We start from the raw sequence: 27382 nt of genomic DNA on the forward strand, positions 1-27382 counted from the left end.
ATTCAGACTCAAAACAACAGCAAATAAAGCAGCTAGAGCCTTAGTAATAGCAAGATCAATTATGTAATGTGTGGTTTGGAAGCACTCATGGCTGCCAAGACACTCCCTTCTTAATCTATGGCTATTATACTTTGTCCACAATCACATCAGAATTTACTTTTACAAAATTCATTGGGGGAGCTAGTTTTTCATATTTGAGCTATACGAATTTGACTTACATGCATTTTTAACAATTTTTCATATATATTTTGAAACGCGTTAATTTAATAAACTAAATTAGAGAAAATTTCTCAAACAAAAACTTTGTTAGCAAAAGATGTCAATTTAGAGTCCGTTTGGTTTGTGATTTTAAAAAGTACAATTTAAAATCACAATTTTAAAATGTGCGATTTGAAAAAAGTAATTTTTAAAAACACAGTTAAGTGTTTGGTAAAATCGCAATTTAGCATTTAAAATTCTGTGTTTTCAAAAAAGCACCATCTTACCTGCGATTTGAAAAGTAGATTTTTTACGTTTTCAAATCGCAATTTTTAAAAACGCAATTCCTAAACGATTTATGTTTTGCGATTTGATTTAAAATCACACTTATTATCTACGAAATCGCAATCCCCAACGCACCCTTACTTTAAATTGAAGTGTTGGTCTGAGGTCAAAATAGTACTTTCGGCTATAATTGAATTAAAAAAAAAAAAAAAAGGAAGAAAAAACCCCCCAAAAAAAAAACACCCACCGTTAAAACTCCCCTCGAAACTGGCGGGAATCTCATTTTCCCTCCAATCCCTGTGTCTGTCCGACTCTCAAACTCCGAGCCATGAGCAAAAACGGAAACTCCCGGAAACGCCCAGCGCCGCCGCAGAAAACCTTGCCGGCACAGGCCCCCAAGCACCAGGCGGTGTCTCAAGAAGACGAGTTCGTGGATGAGGACGTCTTCCTTGACGAAACCCTCATCCTGGAGGAGGAGGAGATCCTCCGCGACATCGAGGATCGCCGGGCCCTCGCGTGCCGCCTTGCCAAGTGGGTTCGCTCTCCCCTCTCCGACGACTACGTCTCGCAGTCTCGGAGTATCCGTGAGTGTCTCAGCGTCTACTTTACCCGCTGGATTTTGTTATGCTAGGGTTTCTGTAATTCTTTTGATTGTGGACCTATTTTTTTGTTGCTCTTTTAGTTTTTCAGCAATTGGAGATTGATTACGTGATCGGGGAGAGTCAAAAAGAATTGTTGCCCAATTCTTTTGGGCCCGCCGCCATTATCCGCATTTTCGGGGTTACTAGGGAAGGTTAGCTCATACTGTTTCTTCTCATTTTTGGTTGCACTAAATTTTTGAACTGAACTTTACCAAACCAAATGGTGACTTTATTTGATTTTGGAAGAATAGATTAGTTCAAAGAGGCAAATTACTGGTTATTTAGTCGCAGCATTCCCAAGTCTGATCATGACTGCAGATACCCACAAATTCAAGTAATTTTTCATGATTTTACTGTATATAATTAAGTCAAATTGGAAGGAAAGAGTACATAAAGAACTGACTTTTTTGGATCTTCCCCGGATAATCATGCCTGAATTTAAAGTCAAACCATTTAGGTGCCAAATCTGTACCGGCAAAGTAGTTTAAGTTAATAATTGCCAAATTCTAGAGGCATTTTTTTGGTAGTTATAACAAGTATTGGTATGCTCTGATAGATTATCTTTACAGAGAAGAAGGGTATTTTCCTGAATTTTGGTAATATTTTTTATACTCAAAGTCGCTTGAAGTTCATTATTTTATATTAATACCTTCTATGAGTAGTATTGCAATTTTCATCTTAAACAAGCATACAGTTATCCATGTTTTCTATAGATGGTTTATGTTTGAATAAGTGTTGTAAAGGTAGTGTTATCTCGGGTTTCACCTTTTAAACATTTTCTCCTGAATGTAATAAATGTTTACGTTTTGGCTATCTGCTAGGACATAGTGTTTGCTGCCATGTTCATGGGTTTGAGCCATATTTTTACATAAGCTGCCCTCCAGGAATGGGCCCTGATGATATCTCCCGTTTTCATCAAATTCTTGAGGTATTCTTTTTTGTCACTTACCAGGTCAAATATATATTTGTAGTTGTTGTAAATCCACTTTGTTGTTTGGCAATTTTTCAGGCAAGGATGAGAGAGGTGAATCGGAATGGTAAGGTACCCAAATATGTCCGTCGTATTGAATTGGTGCAGAAAAGAAGTGTCATGTACTACCAGCAGCAGACTTCCCATCCATTTCTCAAAATTGTAGTCGCATTGCCGACAATGGTAACCAGCTGCCGAGGTAAAAGTTCAGATACATACAAGTCATGCACAGACATGAAATTTCCAAAGTATTTTTGTATGAATGACCTGCATTCAGGAAAATATGTTTATAGTAGGATAATTACAAAATTGATCTTTGAGAATTATTCTTTCATCCATTTTCATTTTCTAATAATGTTTTTTCTTTCTCAATCTGCTATTATATGGCTTTTACTTGGAGTTAAATATTTACTTTTTTAATTTCTGGTAGGCAACAGGTTTTTGTTTTTGTTTTAAAATACATGCTTACTTTTAGTTTTTGTATCATGGGGCTTGTTCCTAGTATTAATTATTCATATGCTATTTCTTTCTTGTCAATATGCTAAAATCGGCAGGAATTCTTGATAGAGGCATTCAAATTGATGGTTTTGGTGTGAAGAGCTTTGTGACATATGAAAGCAATGTTCTCTTTGCTCTTCGTTTTATGATTGACCGCGACATTGTTGGTGGCAATTGGATTGAAGTACTGGCTGGAAAATATAAGAAGACTGCAAAGAATTTGTCGTACTGCCAATTAGAGTTTGATTGCCTGTATCCTCATGTGTGATAGTTGAGAGGTCATTGTATCTCTTTGGAGAGGAGTCCAGTTATATTGCTTATTGAAACTTTTACCTTCTTTGAACTACCTTTCTTAACAACTTCTCTTAGGTATTCAGAACTCATCAGCCATGCCCCAGAAGGGGAATTCTCAAAGATGGCTCCATTTCGCATATTGAGTTTTGACATTGAGTGTGCTGGTCGTAAAGGTCATTTTCCGGAGCCTACCCATGATCCTGTTATCCAGGTTCTTTCATTTCATCAATCTGATTTATTTGAATAACGAGTTTACTTGCTTTATAGCATCATTTTGTTTTACATTTTTTGAAGTGAAATTGTTCATTTCTTTCTAGGTGGCCAATCTAGTTACTTTGCAGGGAGAGGACCAGCCATTAATTCGCAACGTGATGACCCTCAAGTCATGCTCTCCGATTGTTGGTGTCGATGTGATGTCTTTTAATACAGAAACAGAAGTCTTGCTAGCTTGGAGGGTATGGTTTTTATCTTTTCACAGTCCCTCTTTTACTGTACAAAATTTGTTAAGAGTTAGGTTTTGTATCAAACAGCTCGTTTGGCCACAAAGCCATGTTATGCAATTATACTTTTTGTTTGACTGAACTCACTTAGTGCGTTTCTCCACATTACCTTTTCCAACCATGCTTCTAGAAGCAATGCCTATTTTATCTTCCCTTCGTTGTGGATGATCAATCTTATAGTACTGTCTGTTCTAATCAAAAAATAGTGTTGCCGTTTTAAAATGCTTCTTGGTCATTAATTTTCATCAATGAAGAACACTCATTGGACACAATTCTTTGTTTGATAAGTAATAAGTCAATCTCATCAAAAGCGTGACACGCCCCTTAGTATACTAGGAGTATACAAAAAGAAACACCTAACTAGAGAAACGAGTAAGTATGAGGCGCCCCTTGGACACAAATCTAACATAGTATGTTTACAGTAACGATTTTAATGTCAGGTATTGTTTTTTGGTTACTTTGTGGACATGGTTTGGACAAGGTCAAAACATGCCAAGTAGTGTGTTAGGAAGGTGAGGGAGGTATTTTTTTGGGAAAAGTACATATATACTCCCCAAACCACTCAATTGTCAATGTCCCCCCCCCCCCCCCCCCCCCCGCGGCCGCCAACTACCAATTATGTCAATGTCTCACCTCAAACTACCAAAACATGTCAATGTCCCCCCCCCTAAGACCAACAAAAAGACAAAAATGACCCTCAATTTTTTTAATAACACAAATGTCTTTATAAATTTGAAAAAAAACTAAAACTAAAAAATAGAAAAATAAAACTAAATAAATAAATTTTAAAAAAAATTAAAGAAAAATGAAAAAAAAGGGAAATGAAAAAAAATGAAAAAAGAACGGAAAATTAAAAAAAAAAGTACAAAAAACTGAAAATTAAAAAAACAAACGAAAAAAAAATAAAAACCAGTTTTTATTTTTGACTTTTTTGTTTTGTGTTTTTTTTTTTTTGGGTAAATGTATAATAAATTCCTGGGTCAAAGCATGATTCGAAATCAATCCCTTATTTTTTGAAAATCAACTTTTGCTGCTTAAGTTTTTTGTGAATTTGAAATCAGTCCTGTGATTTTTCTGTCCATTTTCGCAACTTCCGTTAGTGTCATGTCAGCCTTTTCGCCACATCATATTAAAATATTATTATTTTTATTATATTAAAAATTTAAAAAATTAAAATTTAATTTAATTTTTATTTTTAAAAAAATGAAAAGGAGGGGTTTGGGGTGGCCTGTGAGCCACCCACAGAGGTGGCCGGTGCTACCTGCGAGCCACCCCCTAGTGCCAGGTGTCGTCGCGCGCCACCCCTAGTGATGTAATCTTTTCTTGGGAGTTAAGTTAGAGACTAATAAGGAGTAAATCTCCATTTATTTTATAGTCTAATAAGGAATAGATCTCTAATTTAGAATCTTTCCTTACTAGAGTCGTCATGGTCTTAGAAGTCAAGACCTAATTGGTCTCTTACGTAATCGGTTATTTATTGTTTATCTATTTAAAGGGGAACTATCAATAAGAAAAGAATGAGTTGATTATTGTTTTAGAATATAGTTTTCTGTGTTTTGGAGGTCAAGGTTCCTTCGAAGTAGCCATTGGAGATCATGATTCTCTTGAAGTAGCCGATTTATCATTTCCTATGTTTTGTTACCAGTGGGTTCGCTTCAAGTGGTATCAGAGCCATGTTGATTATTTTCTACAGCAATCACCGATCCATGACTACACAACAACAATGTGATGATAGGCTCCTTGAGCTTCTGCACGAGGTATGCTCTATCATGGAGCATATCAATGACGTGTCCATCAAGTTGCCCTAAAAACCCAACCTAGCGTCCCACCACCGTGCAACAACACAACCCACAAATCTTAACCTTTTACCACATATCCCATCGGCACCACTCTTTCCCTCAGCCTACCCAATTCCAGTGTTCCTGTCAATCCCCAAACAACCCATTCGACCACCCAGCAACCCAAACACACCATTAACCACCGACGTCGCCAACAGCATCATCAGATCTTCCAAACATGCAACAAGCCACCTCGTTACTACTCCCTTCAAGCGCATATCACCGCACCACCACCTCCCCATGCCGCCGATCTCACTAGTCTCACAAACCCCTTTCAAAGTCGTGCCATTTGGGTCCTCTCTACACATCAGTTCACTGGAATTGTGGCTCATGAGAAAGAAGAAAAACAGATACATTTCCTTTGTTTGGTGCAGAAAACGAAAAAAGAAAGAAAGTCTTGGTCAACAAGTCAAACAAATAAGAAAAAAAAAAGCGTCAGATATGCTTCTTAGAGGAAGAGGAAAAAAGAAAAAGGAAATCAAGAAGAAAAGGTCATGTGATGACCTTTGCTTCGCTGGAAAGAAAAAGAAAAAATGAAAGGGAAAGAAATAGGTGATGTGATTGAAATGTAAGAGGTCATTTGATTGTCTGACATGCACAAGAATAGAGAATGCGCCTTGATCTTAGTGATTTTTAATATTTCTTATTTTAATAGTTGTTAAGTGATAGTTTTAGAAGTGTTAATTAGTTTTTATTGCCACTATTTTAGTTTTCATAATTCTTTCTTGAGGACAAGAAAACTGTTAGCGGAGGGGAATAATGTAATCTTTTCTTGGGAGTTAAGTTACAGACTAATGAGGAGTAATCTCCATTTATTTTATTGTCTAATAAGGAATAGATCTCGAATTCAGAATTTTTCCTTACTAGAGTCGTCATAGTCTTAGAAGTCAAGACCTAATTGGTCTTTTATGTAATCGGTAATTTATTGTTTCTTTATTTAAAGGGGAACTATCAATAAGAAAATGAGTTAATTATTGTTTTAGAATACAATTTTCTGTGTTTTGGAGGTCAAGTTTTCCTCGAAGTAGCCGATTTATCATTTCCTATATTTTGTTACTAGTAGGTTCGCATCACCCAGCCCCATCTGGGGTGGCCTCTAGAACTGGTTGGGGGTGGCCGCGCGGTCACCCTCAGCCCATGGGGTGGCACCGGCCACCTCAGGCCACCCCCTTGCGTGGGCCACCCCAGATGGGGCTGGGAGTGGCGCGGGGCCACCCCGGCCCATGGGGGACATTGCGAGCCACACCCCAACCTCCCCCCCCTCCCCTTTTATTTTTCTTTTTAAAATAAAAAATAAAATTTTAAGATTTTAAATTTATAATATAATAAAAAAATGATATTTTTAAGATGATGTGGCGAAAAGGCTAATGTGACACTAACGGAAGTTGTGAAAATGGACCGAAAAATCACGGAAGGACCGATTTCAAATTTGCGAAAAACTTAAGTAGCAAAAGTTGATTTTCAAAAAGTGAGGGATCGATTTCAAATTGCGCTCTGACTCAGAAATTTATATACACTTACCATTTTTTCTTATAACTTTTCATTATTTTTGATTTTTTTAAATAGTTTTTTAGTTTTTTTTTTTTTTTTTTTTTTTTTTTTTTTTTGTTTTTTTAGTTTTTTTTTTTAGTTTTTTTTAGTTTTTTTTTTAGTTTTTTTAGTTTTTTTTTTTTAAATTTAATGATTTTATGAAGTGTATTTTTGTCATTAGGGGGGGCATTGACTTTTTTCCGTAGTTTAGAGGGGGAGATTGACAAAATTGATAATTTGGGAGGGAACATTGACAATGAGGTGGTAGTTTGAGGGGTTTATGTGTACTTTTTCCATTTTTTTTTTCTTCCTTTGTTTTCTTTTTCCCGTCTTAAGTTCCTCTAAGAACATGAGAGAGAGGTGGAAGCCTTGGGCTTTCATCTTCATCTTTCGTTTTGTTGTTTAAACTAGGAATTATACACACGTTTTCTTGAATTATGTGTGCGTGTCTCATTTTCTTAAAGTAGTCATAGTTCTCTATTCCGTGCTGTGTTATGTCTTGTGTTGTACCAGCATGATTATTTGAATTACTGATTGTTTATTACTCTTTTATGTAACTAATTACCCCTAAAAGAGGTAAATTATCTAGTGATAGATCTTCTATTTGAGAAAGAACTTGTCTAGTTAGTATCGGTAAAGATTTTCATTCTAAGATGTTCATTTGGCCTATACAATAGTCTAAGAATAATAAGTGCGGCAACATGTCAATGTGAAGACCCTAGAAGCCTCCAAGAACTGGCCTACTACACATGCATTTGAGATATCCCTTCTAGTGATGGTGAGATAATTCAACTTTTCAACTAGTAAATGGTATTTACTAGAATTCCCAAACAACTCTCCACCATCGTTCAAGAGTTTGTGATTTGGAGACATATGTACATCAATAGGTTGAGCACCTAACACGCTAGTTTCTTCTAACAAATTAAGTACATATTTTCTCTGAAATAAGATGACACCTTTCTTTTTTTTGATAAATAATGTATATTCATTCAAAAGTGCAGAGGGACGCAACTCAGGTACACATGATGTATACAAAAGAACCCCTAACCCATAGAGAAAGAAAAACATAAAGCTAAAAATTCAGAGAAAGTAGATACATGCGAAGTATTCCAAGCCACTCTCCATGTATAAAGGGTTTGTAGCACCAACAGATGACACTTTTCTTAGACGTGGCAACCTCAATATCAAGAAATTATCTAAGCTTGCCTAAGCCTATGTGAAACCGTGCTACTGGACAACAATGTGCAAAACTAGAAGAATAATACCAACTATTCAAACTTTGAGAATAGTAATGGAGCCTCCCTCCCAAATAGTACCAGATAATTCCCAAAATCATAAACAACTTCAAAGATTATAATTCAAGATCAAAATTCCAAGCTACCAAGAACAACAAACAATTAAACGAAGAACGAACAAAATGATAGTTAAAACTCACCACCCAAAGGAAATCCACCTAAGTGATACAGAGTTGTAGTGATCACCACTCAAGGACAATTTCCCCGAGAAACAGAGCAAAGAACATGCTTGCCACTCAATGGAAAATTAGCCTAGAGATACAAAACACTTGCAAGAAGGAAACTTTTCTTAAAAAAAAGCCAAAAGCCCAAAGCTTAAACTTTTATTTTCTCAAGCTTTAATGAAAAATAACACGGGGCATGCCTTTATATAGGCTAAGTTTGGAGTGCTCTCCTAGCAAAATAAAAATTTCAAGAATACCCCTAAAACTTGGAAAGAAAGAAAAAGATAAAAATATCTAAATAACCTTGAAACTTTGAGACAATGAAAAATACTCAGAGTCAAAGCAAAAAGAGATGAAGTTCCAAAAATAACCCTCAAAACTTAGTTTCCTTCATTAACACCCGTGTCAAACTGGCGCTACAATAACTATTTCAACTTGTAATGCCTCCATGGTCATTCCCAAAAATTGCAATATCATCCACATACACTACAAGGAAAATTGTAACGTGTACCAGTGTGCAAGTGGAACATGAATGGTTTGTCTGGCATCTGCAGAAACCAAAGACTAAATGCTTTAGAGAGTTTTTGAAACCATGCTCGCAGTGATTGTTTTAGGCCATATAGAGGCTTTTTTAACCAGCATACTCTACCTAGATACTCTTGCTGAGTAACAAACCCTGGTGGTTGCTTCATGTACAATTCTTTTAGTGTGAGGGAGCCTGATAGACTCTCTCTCATGCAAAGCGAGATCCATGAGGGAGGCATTGTGACAAAGAGAGACAAAATAACAAACAAAGAGGAGCCAAAAAAAATATTGAAACAAAATAAACAATGAAAAAAAATGAAGGGAAGAAGACAAAAAAAAAAGGTGTTTAAAGGATTAAATCTTGGATCAATACTCTAATACCATGTTAATAATAGAATTAAGAAGATAGGAAGGGAAGGGTTTAGAAGAAGTGTATTTTTTTTTTTGATAAGCAATAAGTTGGTCTTATTAAAAGCGTAAGGCGTCCCTAAATGAAGAAGAAGTGTATGACAAGAGGATTAAACATAAACCTTACTTCACACACACGTATGTATGTATTTATTGATGGTCAAGTATATTATTTCCCCATAAATCTACATATAGGGAAATACCAAAGCGTCTAGTATACCCTCATAAGTATAACTGTTAAAATGGTAGTCTTCTCTAACAATTTACAAAATAAAAAATTACTATAGATAAGAGGTTATCTATTCCATAATAGATTGATAGATTGATTTTGCCATGGATACCTAATGACTGAATCACATGGTAACACATTTTTCCTTGGATACCTAATGACTAGTATACTCCATGTTTTTAAATTCTTTCTAGGCAATAGGGCTCCATGTTTGAATCGCATATTCTAATGCTAGTGTGTGTATATTGTTTGTATGTGGAGCTCTTTCTATGATAGTGGATAAAGGACATGTGATTATCCTTTTTCATTTTATTTGGGTGCTTTCTGAAACTTTGCTCATAAAAATGTAGCATAATCTCAAGAAGCATTTGAATTTAATATATGGTCCTTTTGTGCATGTTTATAGTCTAACAAGTAGGTTCTCTTGCAGGATTTTATCCGTGAAGTGGACCCTGATATCATAATTGGATATAACATATGCAAATTTGATTTGCCATATCTAATTGAGGTAATTGAAATATTGAGGTTTCTCGTCGTCAATGCAGATTGTCATAGTAAATTTCATCTATTTTGTTTTATTAGTCCAACATTTAGATCTTTCATTATGAGTATGTATTTTTTTAAATGCTGAGGTTTCATGTATGTGGCCATAACTACATTATGGCTAATTTCTCTTCCTGTTTTTGTGGCTTACAGCGGGCTGAGACCTTGCGAATTGCTGAATTTCCAATACTGGGCCGTATCAGGAATAGCAGAGTTCGGGTCAAAGATACTACTTTTTCTTCAAGGTAAACATATTGCAATTGTTTTAATTATTATTAGTGTAGAAGAAAATAAGAAAATATTGTTATTGTTACGATAATTAAAGATTGCTATGTTTTGCTAAACTTTTTGCTATATTTGCTGTGTTGTCTTTCTTTGTTGATTTAAATTTATCCCCATATCAATCTAATTATTTTAACATAAGAAAATCTTTTTGCCATTGCATTCAGTCTGTTCAAATCTCTTATTAATCTCTGGGAACATTTTGCTGATACTTGTTGGTTTTACAGACAGATGGGAACCAGGGAAAGTAAAGAAGTAACAGTAGAAGGGAGAGTTCAATTTGATTTGCTCCAGGTTTTGTCCATAGCTTGTGCTTGCTTAAGATGGTGTACTTGGTCTATGAGAATCTAGAATAATGACAAACAGGTTATTGTCGTTTACTGCAGGTTATGCAACGGGATTATAAGTTAAGTTCTTATTCATTGAATTCTGTCTCAGCACACTTCCTCTCTGAGCAGGTAAGGTTTATTTTTTCGTTCTGACTTGATATCAAGTATCTGCTTTATTATATCTTTGTATTAATTTTCAATATAAACATCCAGGGAGCTTTTGATGGATTTGAGTAAAGTTATAGATGGGAAGAGCACCATGCATTTTCTTGCAGTTGTAGATAACTTTACATGCTCTAGTTCAGTTTTAGGTGTGACCATGAAAAATGTTCTTGGAGATGATTGTATGAACTTGAGTTCTTTCTTAGAACTGCATCTCTGTCTTGCATGGTCTGTGCCGTAGTATTTTTTATTCTATTCTTAGTGAATGAATTATTGTATTTAGTCAAACTAATTGCCTAGATGCAGAGGAAAGGAAGCAGGAATGCATTTCTCTTTGATGTATAGTCTACATTTTATTATTTGAAGGTCAAATTGTGCTGATAAAACTTCTGCTGTTTAATTTCATGATATTGTTTTTGGTTCAACAGTTTCAATTAAGTCTTGACCACCATTCATTCCCTTGGATAGTTTTACTGTCATGCTATGTAGGCTTGCCTTCATTCAACGGTGATCTGTAGTAGTGGGTTTTTTTTTTCCCCCTTCAAAAGCTTCATTTTTCATTCATCTTTCATCTTTTAATCTCACTCTCTTTGTTCTTTTCTTGATAATTAATCGAGATATCATTAAAAGCGTAAGGCGCCTCCGTGTACACAAGAAATATACAAGAGAAGCCATCTAGGTAGTAGGGGCAAAAAGAACAAGAAAATCATGATAACTAATCACCAAAGGAGAAACATAAGTAGCTGTTCAAAGATATGAAGTGTTAAAAAAAAAAAAATTCATCTCCTCCATCTTACGGTCCTCACCTATCATTTATTTTCCCTCATAAACATCACAAAAGGCACAAATGCATCACATTCTACACAGTAGCATTCTGAGTGTTGTCGGCAATACACCAAGGAAACAAATCAACTACTCGTCTAGGCATAACTTAAGACAACCCAAATCGATTGAAGAAGACATTTAAAATGGTACAAGCAACCTCACAATGAAGAAGTTGATCTACGGACTCTCCATTCATTTTGCACATATAACACCAATCAACCCCAATGACGCTCCGCTTCCGAAGATTATCCACAGTAAGGTCTTCCCTAGGGCCGCCAACCACACAAAAATGGCCACCCTCATCAGAACCTTAGTCCTCCAAATACTTTTCAAAGGGAAATGGAAACCATTATGACAACCCATCACACTATAGAAGGATTTAACACCAAACAACCCTCTTTTTGAAGAGACCCACCACAACTTGTCTTCCCCTTCCCGTTTCATTCTTACCAAATACAAAATCTTGAAGAACAAGACAAAAACATCCACCTCTCAATCCTGAGCCACTCTAGCAAAGCTCACGTTCCCTTGAATGGCACCTCCATAAAAATCCATGTGAGACTCAACAAGAGCATTCTTTGTGCTAGCAATATCAAATAAAATTAGATAGGCATCCTTAAGGGCCATATGACCACACCAAAGATCATGCCAGAATTTAACCTTAGAGTCATCTCCCACTTCAAATCTGGTGTCACTACAGAATTTCCCCAATCCCTCCTAATATTTTTCCATAAACCCACCCCATACACCCCCACAGGCTCACTAGAACACTACTCTCCTCATGAACTTCCATATTTAGAGTCAATCATCACTTTCCACCAAGCGTCTCTCTCACCACCACTCTCTTTGTTCTTGATTGGTGCACTCTGGGCCAGGGAGTTTTATGGCTCCATAATTCTAATTTCTTAATGGTTAACGAAGCTTGTTGTAATACTGAAGCATTTTCTTTCGCCAAAGGCAATGTTTGGTTAGGATCACTTTTTATTTTATTTTATTTAAATAGATAATATTTTGTAGTCTTTGTGTGTTACTGTTACCACGTGTATGAGCTTGATATACATTTTTGGCTACTTAAGCTTTTGGACTGATTGTTTACTATGACGGTACTAGTCTACTAGAGCAGGTTGATTGGATGTTATTTGAAATCTCTTTGATTTTGTCTTATTAGTGACCTCTATCAAGACTTCATCATTCAATTTTTGTTATCTACTTTCCTTATCCTCTTCCTGTACTCAATAAGAGATTATATAACTTCTAAGTAAACATGGTAACTCTACTTGTGCAAATTTTGCTTATAGTTCCTTTAATATAGGGAGAGCCTAAGTGCAGCACCAGGCTGCTTGGGTCTAGCAATCCTGGGAACTCTGGTGATATTCACTTGCTCTTATTAACTTTTTTTTTTTTACTTTTGTCTTATTCATTTGCTCCTGTTTAAGCTTTCTTCTCTTGTTTTTGACAGATTGCTTGTTGCTTGTGCTTATCTGTGAAATTGTACCATTGAAAGCATGAATCTATAATGTTCCTCTTTGCTTTTTGTTGCTGCTTGCTCTGCTTATGTTTAAGATTGTGGCACTGAAAACATGGATTGATATGGCAACTAACTTATCAATTCACCTTGCTTGCTATGTGTGTGTATGTGCCCATGCATGTGCATGTATGGCCTGTTTATGTTTTACGTCTTAACCAGTTTCTTGTTTCAGTCATTAGAATCAGTAAATTATCTAATTCCTCTTTCACCACTTTTGTCTCCTCTTACTTGATTTCTTCCTTCTCTGGAAGTAACATTAATGTTAAGTGTTGATATTGCTCACTCCATTTCCCTCGTGCAGAAAGAGGATGTACACCATTCAATAATATCTGATCTTCAGAATGGGAATGCTGAAACGAGGAGGCGGCTTGCTGTATATTGTTTGAAGGTGCGTATTTTAGTTTTTCTATATCTTGATTTATCAGCCTAACTACTTTTTGCATTGCCTACCATTCTTTCCTTATTTGACTATCGAATTAGCTTGAAGCATTTAAGAATGTCTTATTGGCATGAATCCTTGTTGCAAACATATTCCTTTATAGTGTTTAGAGTTACCCACTTTCAAGTCAGAGAATGAAGTCATGTGCTTCTATAATTAGATCTAAGCTATCTATAGTTAGTGAAGGGTAAATTTTTGTGGCATTTAAGGTTAAGCACCCATTAGTTTTCCAACTTATTCCTTTTCCTTTTTAGAGAGGTTCGCCAAACAATTGGAATTGCAAAATGGCCCATTGATGCACCTGGCTATGTATATAAAACGTATCCCTTAAGCAACTTTTGTCATCCTTGATCTTCCTGTTACTATATATCCAATTAAGGGTGGCAATACTTTATATGCTGTGAATGGAAGGTGCTCTTTTAGGCATGATTGATTGGCATCTGAACCCCACCCCCCCCCCCCCCCCCCCCCCACACACACACACACACAAAAAAAAGGCAATGCTATGTCCATTTGCATATCAGGAATTGTTTTGAAGGTGAATTTGTTTACAGATTTAATCGAGGATGCCTCCCTTCTCTCTTTTGATTGTAGGATGCTTATCTCCCACAGCGGCTTTTGGACAAACTGATGTTCATCTACAATTACGTGGAGATGGCTCGAGTAACTGGTGTTCCTATCTCTTTTCTTCTTTCTAGAGGGCAAAGCATCAAGGTTAATATTAATAAACTCTTTAGATAATGAGTTATCAATAAATGCATGGAATGGTAAAAGCTTCGCAGTTTTAGAATATTGACCCATTCTTTTGCAGGTACTTTCTCAACTTCTTAGGAAGGCAAAACAAAGGGACCTTGTTATTCCAAACGTCAAACAGGCAGGATCTGAACAAGGAAAATATGAAGGTGCCACTGTAAGTTCACATTCTAATTTCCTTTATGTTGTTGTTTTATGTACTGTAATTATTAGTAGCTGTTTATGGCATCATCATGTTTGGGATTTAGTTCACCATGCTTGCGTTATTAAACAACAATTAGGTTGTGATTTATGAGTTAAGTTTTGTGAACTTGACTGATAATGTCCAAATGTAGAATGGGAAATACTATAAGGGGACTATAGACTAGTAATCAGGTTGGGAGATCGATGTCTTTTCTTCGTTTTTCAATTTGTTCTACTCAGAGTGAGACGGGGAGGTGAAATCAAGCTTTGTTGGGCCCCTTCCAAAAGAGGCTTATTCGATGTTAAATCTTTCTACAATGTCCTTGTTTGTAATGATGGCAATCCCTTTCCTTAGAAGAATTTGGCGGATTAAGGTTTCTTTGAGAGTGACTTTCTTTGCTTGGTCGGCCGCTCTAGGGAAAATCCTTACCATGGATAACCTTAGAAAGCGGCATGTCTTGTGGTTGATTGGTGTTGTATGTGTAAGAGAAACGGGGAGTCTGTGGATCATATTTTTTTCCATTGTAAGGTTGCCTGTACTTTATGGAATACTATCTTCAGTCATGTTGGGTTGTCTTGTGTCATGCCTAGACAAGTACTAGACTTGTTTGCTTGTTGGAGGGGGTTATTTGGTAACTCTCAGAGTGCAGCTGTGTGGAAGATGGTACCTTCGTGCCTATTACGGTGGTCTTTGAAGGGAAAAAAATAATAGAAGCTTCAAAGATCGCGAGAGGACGGTAGTAGAGCAAAAGTCTTTTTTCTTCAATAGTCTTTATCTTTGGACAGTCGTGTTTGTCGTTCTTAATTTGCATAGTTTCATGATTTTCTTGTTCTTTTTTCTCATTCTAGCTAGGTATTTCTCTTGTATATTTCCTATGTACTTGGGTTGGCGCTTTTCGCTTTTTAATGATATTTCGAATAGTTTTAAACAAATTAGACTAGTAATCAAGTTGACTTACTTTAGGTTGCACAAATGATAACAATATTGATGCAGCTCAATCAACAGAGAACACGGAGCAAGTAAAAGAGAGGAGAGAACAGGGAAAGAGAGAAAAGAAGAAGAGAGAAAGTGAGAAGAAAAAGTCAGGAGGAAGAAGACCAGAAGAAATTTTTATTCATAAAAAGCTGACAACAACAATAAAAAATTAGGTTTAAATAGACTGACATAAACCCTAACCGTAATCACACTTGGGATGACAACCCACTAAAAATAACATAAAGCCCAAAAGAAAGTAACGTAACCCAAAGTATGGAAATAAGTAACATAAGAATAAAATGCGAAATAAAAAAAAGTGCCAATAATAAAATCTCTACGCCTTAAGAGTGTTGTCTTGTGAAAGATGGTGGCCTCCTGCCTTTTGTGGTGCCTTTGGAGATAAGTAAACAAACAAAATTTAAGGGACAGAGAGAGGACGTTGGAGGAACTTAAGTCATTTTTTTTTAAAAATTCTCTTTATACCTAAACTTAAGTGTTGTTTTAACTCCTTTGGAGACTAGTTTTAATGATTTTCTTGTTCTTTCTTCTCTTTCTAGATAGGCATTTCTCTTATATACTTTTTGTGTACCTTGATTGCACTTTGCGCTTTTAATGATATTTCGATTAAATATAAAAAGAAAAAAAAAAAAAAAACTCCAACTTTTAATCACCCGCCATAAAGTAATAGGTTGGGCCATCCTCTGATGTCGGGATCCAAACATGTATAATAGTGGCCTGTATTTGATGTCCACCCCAACTCTCCCGGGGTGGGAAAAAATTTGCCCCGTTGATTGTAGCGCCTGGCAGCTTTGGTAGTACTCCAACAGTTCAAGATCAAACTGCTGCAACATGTCTGTGGTGATCCATGTGCGGTCTAGTTGACCCCTCCAACAAACTAGGAAATGTTGAACTCCATCCCTGGCAAAAACAACCTGCTTATCCCAAAAAGAATCAATATTTCTTTTATGCTCTGGTGGAAGGGGTGGTAGTATTGGATCAGGTATAGGATAGTTGTTAGTGAAAGGTGAAGGTTCCTCGAAAGGATCATCTAGGAGAACGATGTGGACTGTATAAGCAACTAGATCCTCTACATTAAATGTGGAGCCAGCACTAGGGTCAGGTAGAACATCTATGACATACGCATTTGCTCCAACCCACTATAACACTTTGAAAGGTCTGACACTATGAGCTTGCAATTTTCAAATGGATCGATGTGGAAATTTTTCGGATCTATCCATACCTCAAATTCTGCAGCTGTTGATGCATGGTTTGCACATAATTATGGGCAAGAATGGGGGCCTCATATGTTTCAATAGTTTCTCCCAACTACTGATCTTCCATTTGTCTTGCCACATTTTGGTGTTCTTCAGTTGCTGCCACCACGCAGCAACTCTTCCCCGGAACTTGGTTGCTGCTAAAGGGACTCTTCAATCATTTGGCACCTCCTTGAAGTCTAAGATCTCCCCTACAGCAGCTACCCGGTCAAGAAATTCTTCAGGCTACAAGCAACCTTGAAATTGTGGGATGTCGAGTTGGAATCCCGACTCCCACCAATTAGCGTGAGCATGCGCCATGGGGTACTCCCTCTGTGCTCTCCAAAAGGGTTGACAGGTTCTTTCTCAACACTATACTCGTCTTCCTCCGTCGCATGATGCGGATTTAGTTGACAATGACGACCGTTTGGGCCTCCCATGGTGGCAAGTTAATCAGAAAAGGTCCTGAATTGCTCTTCAAATCCAGCACCAAGTTGCTGCTCCACGTGCTACAAATGAACCACTAGCTGCTCTTCACGTGCTGCCTCTTTGCGCTCGTGCACATCGTTCAAGTCTGCAAAACAGTTTCCCCTTCCGTGTCCTTGTGGTGCCATAGAAAGTAAAACCTAGGCTTTGATACCAACTGATGCAGCATGATGTAGTGGGATCGCAGAGGCAACAACAGATTCACAACTCTTCCCAAAACCATGAATTCAACTAAGGAATTGAGGTAAAATAGAAGAAAACTCAAACCCTGAGTAGTCCTACTTTGAAAACTGATAAAACATTCCAAAGCTACGTTCTAAGTCGTCCATAACAAGTGTTTATAGTAGACAAACTTCTAAACCTAGTAGAAAACTGAAATAAGTCATTTTAACAAAACTGATGTACCTTGTTCGAACGGGCTCACTTACTTGGTCGAACAAGTGTGCGATAAACTGAGTAAAACACGAACTTCATCACTGGATCAGCTTGATTGGCTGATCCAGATGGTTTGCCATGCAAATCCTCATAGTTATCCATAGAATGATTATAGCCACTACTGTAAGTGCATTTATGAGGTTCATGACCTTGAGTACGATAACCCCAAGTGTCATGGCCCCTACACGCGCCTTGGCTGCCACATCCCCCACAGAAAATAGTAGAACTACACATCCTTCACGAAAAATAGTAGAACTCCTATGAGAGGCAACCAAGGCTGACATATCATAACTATGATCATATCTCAACTGAGAATCACTCTTAGATAGCTCAACGCACTGTAATTTCGAGAACACACTGGAAAGTGATGGAAGCTTCAAACTACCCAAAGAAGCTTCAAACTAACCAAAATCTGAGCACAAACAACTTATACTCTAGCTTCAAGCCAATGAAGAAGTGAATGACATTAAAGTCTTAAAGTTGTTGCTACATACATGGAATATCCGAAATAATAAGTTGGTACATGTTGTGAGAATGAACTAATGGCCCGTCTTGTTTGATGTGGTGCATCTGGAGAGAGAAATTATCGTTGCTTTGAGGATTGTGAGAAAACGGTTGTCGAACTAAAGGTTTTCTTCTTCAAAACCCTCTACCACTGGACAACCCGACTATGATTGTTTTCATATTATGAGTTTTCATGATTTTAGCATTATTATTATTATTATTATTATTTTCTTTTATCCTTTTCTGTTTAGATATCTCTCTTGTATACTTGGCTTTGCACCCTTTCGCTATTAATAAGATGTGCATTAACAGTAGATGCAGATGTCAAAAAGTCAAATTTGAAGGGCATTAGAGCTACAATAATACTCAAGCCAACCCAACCAGTAATAACTTAATAGTAAAATACTGAATAAGGATAAAAACAGAAGATATCAGCTTATCAGATCTGAACAGTGTAGGAAATATACAAAACCAGCTTGAACCGGGCTCTACTGACATCAACGGGCTAAACTGGACTGAAATGATGCAAACTGGGATGGTATCAGTGTTCAGGGATTTGAACCAGACCGTACCCTGAATAATTTAAGCCAGAATAAAAACGAAATGAAATAGAGGCTTATCACGGATAGGGATAGCCGTATTCCAACTGCCAACCTGAAGCTATTCTGGATAAGGATAGTGATTTAACCCGACTAAAGATCAGCATATACTAGCAACCAAACACTCTTAACCCAACCTCCAAACACCCATCTCCTTTTACTTAGCCAACCAATCTCAAAGGCCTTGGCAGTTTCAGTTAATGACATACTCAACAACAACCGCCAGATGGCCGTTTGGAAGCTAACGGGACCCAGTTACATGGGAAACAGCAATGGCAACCAAGGTAACAAGCAATTACCAACATTGGCAGACAGCACCACGCCGAAAACCGGCCACCACATTATCAGTGACAATATCTCATCCTCCAACCACCACAGGAAAGGCCGGCGACCACCAATGGGGAACTCACCACCGCAGTAGCTGAGAATGACAACAATTGCATCACAACCTCCATAACAATGATGGTGTCAACCATCGTGAACTAACTCAGCCTTTGCACAATGAGCATAATACATACATAGGTTCTATGGCAGAGGAGAAGAAAGAAGACGAAAGGAAGGATGAAGAAAAGAAAAACGAAAAATAAAAATCAAAGAGAGAGAGAAAGAGCCTAGAACATTAGTTCTGATACCATGAAAATATTAGGATTTTAGAGAGGGTTTTGTAGAGAAAAAGAAAAGCGTTGGGAAAGATATTGTTGTTTAAAAGATCTCTACTCCGTCTCTATCGCACTATATATATACATGTACATGTAAAGAGGAAATAATTGGTAAACCTCACAGGGTATACTTTACAATCATGCCATCCAACACGAGACAGTAGTTTGATTTGTTGTATTAAAAATGGTTTTATTGCCCTCATTTGTTTCGTGTTTTGTGATAATGATCAACCGCTGTCACGAACTGTAGGCTCCCTTTCTAGCAGAACTCTATTTTTTATTTTATTTATTTATTTATTTTTTGCAATGTCCTCCTAAAGGAAAAAAGGGAATATACTTAGCAACAGAGCTCAGTGGCTAATTTGAAATTAGAATGCCGGTATCCACAGTAATATGAATATCATTCTACTTTGCGATCCAAAATTTGCATAACATTTGTTTCTGATTACAGCTTTCATTGGGCTTTCCTAATTGTGCCTCCTCCCTCTCTCCCCTTCCTATCGTTTGCAGTTGATGTCTTGTTTGTACTTTTTATTGAAAATCATTGGGTATCATGCGTTAATGTGCTTTGATATTTTGGATGTGCTAATGCAGGTTTTGGAGGCAAAGGCAGGATTTTATGAGAAGCCAATTGCAACATTGGATTTTGCATCCTTGTATCCATCTATTATGATGGCATATAATTTATGCTACTGCACTTTGGTGATTCTTCTGGCCATCATCTCTATTTGCCACCATTTCCTTTTTGTTTGGAAACTATCCCATAAGTCAACATAAAATCAGTTCTAATATTGAAGCTTTTATAGAGAAAAGTTTTATCTTAATGGTCTTTGTGAAGGTGACACCTGAGGATGTTCGAAAACTCAACCTGCCCCCAGAATGCATCAACAAAACCCCATCTGGTGAAACATTTGTTAAATCAAATTTGCAGAAGGTAAGTTTTTTTAAATGTTATTATATATATATATATATATTATGTTAGAAAGATTGAATGACAGAAATTAATTAGTTTCTATATGCATTATGTGCCCATAATAATCAATAATGAGAATGTATCATGATATAATCTTAGGGAATACTTCCTGAAATTCTTGAAGAACTAATAACAGCTCGTAAGAGAGCAAAAGCAGATTTGAAGGTAATTACCTCTTAATGTGTTTTTTTGCAGCCTGTTTTTATTAAGTTTTCAGCCAAGCTGTCAGCTAACTTTGATACTTGTTGACCTTTTGTGCATGTAAATAATGATGTTTCTCTATTACCACCCTAGGATGCAAAAGATCCACTTGAGAAGGCAGTGCTAGATGGTCGACAGCTGGCCTTGAAAGTAAGCTTTGCACTATTAATTTATTAAAGTTCTAGGTAATTTTGAGTGCCGGCTATTCAAGAATACAATTACACTGGTTCGTTATTTTTTCATTGTTTTAATCTCTCTTATGTCTTTCTTTTTTCAGATAAGTGCAAATTCTGTTTATGGATTTACAGGAGCTACTGTTGGTCAGTTACCATGCATAGAGATATCTTCAAGTGTTACAAGCTATGGTACAGTTCTGAAATGCAGATCCATGTTAATAAGTTTTCTTTAGATGAGTTAAAACATACTTCATTCTGAATTCTAATTGATCGCTTGACTTGTCTGCCCGTGTAAAGGTCGACAAATGATTGAGCACACAAAAAAACTTGTAGAAGATAAATTTACGATGATTGGGGGCTATGAACACAATGCTGAGGTATGTCATGTAGAATTTATCTTTTGTAATGGTATAGAATATGCCAAACAAGGCTATGCATGGTATGGCGGTGTTTGATGTAGCTCAGATCCTTGGTGTCTATTATGTCTGTAGTTCAATTTCTGTCTAGATTTTGTTAATTCATGAAATGTTTGTACCATTCTCGGACTTTTTGCTATATCAAGAGTAGAATCCATTCTTGTTACTTTGGTATGTGCTTACCAAAGTTTTATAGTTGCGTCAGTTGATTGACATTGTCAACTTGTGCCAAAACCCTCAAAAAGGGTTTTTGTTGTCTGAGGTGGTTGTTGCGAGGATTCTGTCTTCTTGAGCCTGTTAGTGTTTCGAAGGCGCCATGGGGACGTTTTTTTCCGTAGAATTGAAACCCTTGGAGTTCATTCTCGAGCCAGGGGGAGGTTCCTTCAGCTTACGTATAGTGGAACGTGGGAAAGGCTATCTCCGATCGATCTTTTTGGGGAGAGATGGAGCTTTTTGGCTCCTCTCAACTGTCAACGCTTTGGCTAGGTTGTAAAATAGTATGGGCTTATTCGCAAGTTTAGAGAGTCTCAGTGTGCCCTTTTATTTGTAGGCACAATGAATATCCAGCAATTGCCGCACAGCTATTTATTTTCCTTCATTTTGGGATTTGAAGTTTTGTTGTATGAATGCAAGGTGGACGGAACTTGCTAGTATGATTGAAATAGTAATTATATGGTACCAGGTTATATATGGGGATACAGATTCTGTTATGGTACAATTTGGTGTCGACAACGTGGAAGCAGCCATGAACTTGGGGAGAGAAGCTGCTGAATATATTAGTGCAACTTTCATTAAAGTAAGAGTTTATAATTATTTCACTAGATCTTGAATCTTTGTTTATCTCACAATTATTTTGCTTTTAGTTTTGTGCCAGATAAGATATTCTCAATATATGTATTGAAATAATTATTAACAAATCCTTCTAAAATTGAACAACTGAGGTACCTGTGCAGAATAATTTAATTTGAGCAATTATTATTGCTTGTATGGCTCTGTAGAGTTTAAGGAGGCTAGTCTTGTTGCTAATTATATTGAATTGCCATGGATACGTGAATATAGTGAATAGTCTTCAGCAGGTTACCTTTCAGAAATCAAGTTAAGTTTGGTTATATTTGAATAAAGAGGAATGGCAGGTGTTACATTTTGTTTTGAACTTGAATAAATTTGGCTATATTGATGTTACTTGGACCCAAATTCTTGATCAACTTTATCATAACTTTCATGTTGGTGTTACTTCGATGCGACTTTTAGGCGCATCCATATTGTTATTTTAGTTTAGTGTATCACCAGATTATGACTTGAAAGTTGTATAATCCATCAAAAAAAGAAGTCTTCTCTGAGAGGGGCAGTCTTTACTTATTTTGAATTACTAATGCATAGATGGATATTAGAAACAGTATTGATCAGGTCACCTTGCACAAGTTAAGTGAAGTTGGACGATATTTGAATAAAGAGGAATGAATGCTAGGTGTTGCATTTTGTTTTGAACCTGAATGAATTTCACTAAGTCAAGATTACTTGGACCCGATCTTCTGTTCAGCTTGATCATAACTTTTAATTGTTGGTGTTACCTGGATGCAACTTTCAGGAGCATTATACTGATATTTTTAGTTTATTGAATCACCAGATTATGGCTTCAAAGTTGTATACTCTTCTTCCAAAATGGAATGTTTTCTCTTACAAGGGCACAAGTTTTAAAGAAAAGCAATTAATGCGTATATGCCTCATATTTTGGTTATGAACTTCCAGAATTGCCCTCTTCAAAAAATAACGAAACAAATTTCATAGAAAACAAGGGGCTATGTGGGGATATTAGAAAAACATATTTTTTGACTTCTTCAAGACAAAACTGCAAAACAACACTTATTGTTGGACAAAGGTAGTAAATTGTGTTTTGTGGTTCCAATTTCTTTGTATGATTACTTTTGTAATGATTATTTTTTTTTTCTTTGGTATTTGTGTTTGTGAAGCCAATCAAACTCGAGTTTGAGAAGGTTTATTATCCATATCTTCTGATCAGCAAGAAGAGATATGCTGGTTTGCTATGGACAAATCCAGAAAAGTTTGACAAAATGGACACTAAAGGTATATATATGAGTTCCTCAACCATTTTTGCTTCTCTATTATTGTCAAGTATGTCAATTTCACCTATTTTTTTTTGGACAGGCATTGAAACAGTTCGTAGAGACAATTGTTTGTTGGTCAAAAACCTGGTTACTGAGTGCCTGCACAAAATACTTATTGACCGGGACATTCCTGGGGCAGTCCAGTATGTCAAGAATACCATTTCAGATCTTCTTATGAACCGCATGGATTTGTCGCTTTTGGTTATTACTAAGGTTGGGAAAAAGAATTTTGCTAGTTAGTGTTCTAGATGTTCATTACGAACTGTCCTTTGGTTCTTTTTTGGATTATTTTTAAAATGGGAGTTACAGTTCCATTTAGTCTGATAACGGTATAATTGCTTTGTACCTCTACTAACATACTTTCTTATCAGGGTCTGACAAAGACAGGAGATGATTATGAAGTAAAGACAGCTCACGTTGAACTTGCTGAGCGCATGCGCAAGGTCTGTGGTGCCTTATTGACGAATTCATTTACTTTGTAGCTGCTTATTAATTATATGGACTTGACATATATACCATGTTCCACTGGACCATAAAAATTTTAATTTTGCGTTGTTACAGCGAGATGCTGCTACTGCTCCAAATGTTGGGGATCGAGTACCTTATGTCATCATTAAAGCTGCAAAAGGTGCCAAGGTATCTTTCTTGTGCTTTTTTTTCCTTTTTTTTTTGGGGGGGGGGGGGGGGGGGGGGTTGGTGGGGAATTGTTATACTTTATCATGGGTTTATAAACATTAACCGGTAAGTGACAATCAGGCTTATGAGAAGTCAGAGGATCCCATCTACGTCCTAGAGAATAACATACCAATAGACCCCCAATACTACCTTGAAAATCAAATTAGCAAGGTTAGTTCTTATATTGCGCCTTGCATATACTTTACAGTTCCTAAAGTCCTGGTTTACTCACATGTGAGTAATTTCATGTTACAGCCACTTCTAAGAATTTTTGAGCCCATTTTGAAGAATGCTAGCAGGGAACTACTCCATGGAAGTCACACAAGATCTATCTCTATCTCTACTCCCTCAAACAGTGGCATAATGAAATTTGCAAAGAAGCAACTCAGCTGCATTGGCTGCAAAGCTCTAATTAGGTATAATTCTATTCCTTCACTGTTTTCCTTTAATTTTATTTTTCTTAACTTGAAACTTTTATTTGTGAGTTCAATATACTGGCTATGTGCAGATTTTGACGTTGATCTGCTTTTGTTGATAGTTGTACCGAAGATTTTTCTAGAAGTGTTATTTCCTGTAGTTCACATGCTAATTGCTAATTGGCCCTCACGATTAGTTATGATGATTTTCTTATTCGCTTTTCTCTTTCTAGTTAGGTGTTTCCTCTTGTATACTCTCGGTGTACTTAGGGGCACCTTACGCTTTTAATAATATTGGTTTATTAATTATCAAAAAAAAAAAATTGCCGATTGGCAAGCCTACAAGTTGTGTGAAATTTATATTAGATACAAAAAGTAATCCTCGAAACCTCTGTTAGGTAGAAGTGTACCGACATTTTGCTAATAATAGAAAATTTCTGCTGGAATTGTTTACTATATATTGTTTGGATGGGTGGCAGCACTAGCAGGGCTAGGAAATTTGTGATTTATGGACACGAACATGATTGTGTGTTAGAATAGGATAAATTATATTTTATTCGTTAGTTATTTGATTTAAAAGTTATGATTAAGTTTTTCTTGTTAGTAGATGTATTTGAATTGCAGTGTGTAACTTTCCTTGATAAATTGAGTAATGCTAGACCTACAATTGGTCTACTACTCTTTTATAATTTGTTGACACGTGTCAGCATGTGATTGGAGGAGGGTATTTATTTTTTTTAGTGGCTGTCACTTGTCAGGGCTCCAATTAAATGCTGATGTTGTAAAAGAGTTGTAATGTCTAGCATTTTTCTCATAAATAATAAAAATGTGTGTAGTAATTTTTTTTTTTTTTTTGATAAGTAAAAATGTGTGTAGTAATTAAGAAAATACCCTACACTTATTTTTATTTATAGTATGTTTTGATAGAAAAGCTGTGTGCCAGTTCATTACGGTTCCTCTCCTCTGGGAGGAGTCCCCTTGTGTGTGCCTTGAATTTTGTTGTATATCTTTTTTTCTCTCCTTTTGGACAATACAAATACTTTATAAAAAAAAAAAAGTGTGCAAGTCACTGCCACGCAAACAATTAGGTAAACAAAAGTTGAACTAGTTGTTAACATGTAAGGAACCTTTGAAGCAAAGCAATGTTTGAGTGGGATTATGCAAGATATCTCAAATTTAGTAAAAATGCTATGGTCAGTTGTCTATGGATGTATAATGTAGACAAAAAGGCAATATTCAACCATTGAGAAATTTAGTAAAAATGAATGCTATGGTCAGTTGATATGGATTTATAATGACCAGGCATAAAGGCAATAATCGACCATTGAGAAATTAGATTAGCAACTGTGAAATCTTTTGTGGACCATACAAAGAAAGTATGGCACTGGGTTTGAAGTGGTTATATATAAGAGGGAAACAGATGGCCTTTCATGTCTCAGAAGTACCTGGTATGATTTTATAGATTTTCTTCTATAAAGAGCCTAATACTATTAATTTTTTTTTTTTTTGTTCTGAGCATAAAGAGCCTAATACTATGTTTTTGATGTGTTTTGGATCAGCGATAAAGATCGAATTCTCTGCTCACACTGTAAAGGAAGAGAAGCTGAACTTTACTGCAAAACAGTGACTCATGGTAGGCACTTTAATTGTTTTCTTTATAATGTTCCAATGTTAAATGACTTTTAGTGTATACTGGAATGACCGTGGGACTTACAATTGGAAACAATAAATCATCGAGCAATTGCAGTATCTGAGCTAGAGATGCTTTTTGGGAGGCTGTGGACACAGTGTCAAGAGTGCCAAGGCTCTCTACATCAGGATGTGCTCTGCACAAGGTATTACTATATTGTCACTTGAATGGGCTAGTAAGCTCTTAATTTCTTCCCAGTAGGGATTTCCTGGAAATATTTTGCATGTGAGTTGGCTGTCATTACAAGAAATAACTCCCAAAGTAGGAGTATGCAATTTGTGAAAAAGCATGACACCCCCATACTCTCCTTTTGTCTTGCAATTTGGCTGTGCCCTGCATGCTTGTATGTAAACCATGCTTTTTGTGTCATTCTTTGGTTTCTGCATTGTCCATATATTTCCCTAATTACCTACGGTTCTCAGCATGCTTTTTGTGTTTTGAGAATGACTGATGCTACATTTTGTTTACAGTCGAGATTGTCCAATATTTTACCGGAGAAAGAAGGCACAGAAAGACATGGGTGAAGCCAAGCTGCAATTAGACCGGTGGAGCTTCTAAGATTATTCCAAGGTCGGTGTTTTATGTCCAATGAGTTGAACTTAGGTGTTTTTTGCCTGCGTAACTGTAGGGAGATGGAAGTTCTCTATAAACATGAAATTAAGAGGACAATTTCTTTTGATAGTATCGACCTCTTGCTTTTTACTGGTATATCAAGCATCAGCTACAAGATTAAGTTTCTGGATTCATATTTTCTTGATGATTCTGCTGGCAAAGGTAGAGACGAAGAAACACGAGCTTTTAGTCAGCTAGGTGAACTGGTTCCAATGGATTTGGCAGTTGGAAAGACTGAGTAATTTGTAGACTTGCAAAAACGGCAAATCTTCCAGTTCTAATTGAATTAATAGCCAATTTTTGTAACATAATAGCTTTCTTGCCATTTTGTCTGAGATCAAGAGTTCTATGGTACCATCTTTGTTGAACAGGCCACGATTCGGAAGTAATATGAAAATCTTAATATCTATAATAATTTTTTGTGAGAACAAATTGATCATTGATGCTGAGGATCTCTTTTGAAGGAAATGAATATTCATAATAAGTTTTATACAGATTACTCATCCTATGTTGCATAAATATATTCATCCCTTCAATAATATCTGTACTTATTAAAAATTTAGAATAGTACAATTACAAACAATGTTGCTGTGACACTCATTCATGTCCTCATAAACATTCAACCATTTAAGTTGAGGAAGTAATCAAGTAGAGTCTCAGGCGTGTTGTTAGGGGCTCCTGTTAAATGGTAACTCCGCAGTCCTTGCAGGTCTTGAACAAGAAAACATAAGGATAAACGTGATAGGCATATATTGGAAGAAAAAGT

At 36.5% G+C, this 27382-nt stretch overlaps 1 protein-coding gene across 2 annotated transcripts; it reads left to right on the forward strand.

Moving 5' to 3' along the window:
- The first annotated feature begins 756 nt into the window (after positions 1-756).
- On the forward strand, positions 757-26936 carry LOC133857950 (DNA polymerase delta catalytic subunit). Of its 2 annotated transcripts, XM_062293342.1 has the most exons (31): positions 757-1067; positions 1166-1276; positions 1946-2052; positions 2134-2293; positions 2649-2844; positions 2962-3097; positions 3204-3341; positions 9806-9883; positions 10072-10163; positions 10428-10494; positions 10587-10658; positions 13346-13432; positions 14078-14197; positions 14295-14393; positions 19926-20033; positions 20170-20265; positions 20404-20469; positions 20599-20655; positions 20783-20870; positions 20979-21058; positions 21780-21893; positions 23068-23182; positions 23264-23436; positions 23595-23666; positions 23785-23859; positions 23980-24069; positions 24154-24314; positions 25874-25947; positions 26062-26149; positions 26475-26574; positions 26687-26936. In XM_062293342.1, the coding sequence occupies exons 1-30, from the start codon at positions 812-814 to the stop codon at positions 26560-26562; spliced, it is 3264 nt and encodes a 1087-aa protein (XP_062149326.1). In that variant the 5' UTR covers positions 757-811; the 3' UTR covers positions 26563-26574; positions 26687-26936. The 2 variants fall into 2 exon arrangements, with proteins under 2 accessions (XP_062149326.1, XP_062149325.1); XM_062293341.1 differs by having other exon boundaries at positions 26475-26936.
- Positions 26937-27382: the final 446 nt, after the last annotated feature.

Source organism: Alnus glutinosa, chromosome 14 (assembly GCF_958979055.1).
Source record: "Alnus glutinosa chromosome 14, dhAlnGlut1.1, whole genome shotgun sequence".
NCBI classification, from domain to species: Eukaryota; Viridiplantae; Streptophyta; class Magnoliopsida; order Fagales; family Betulaceae; genus Alnus; species Alnus glutinosa.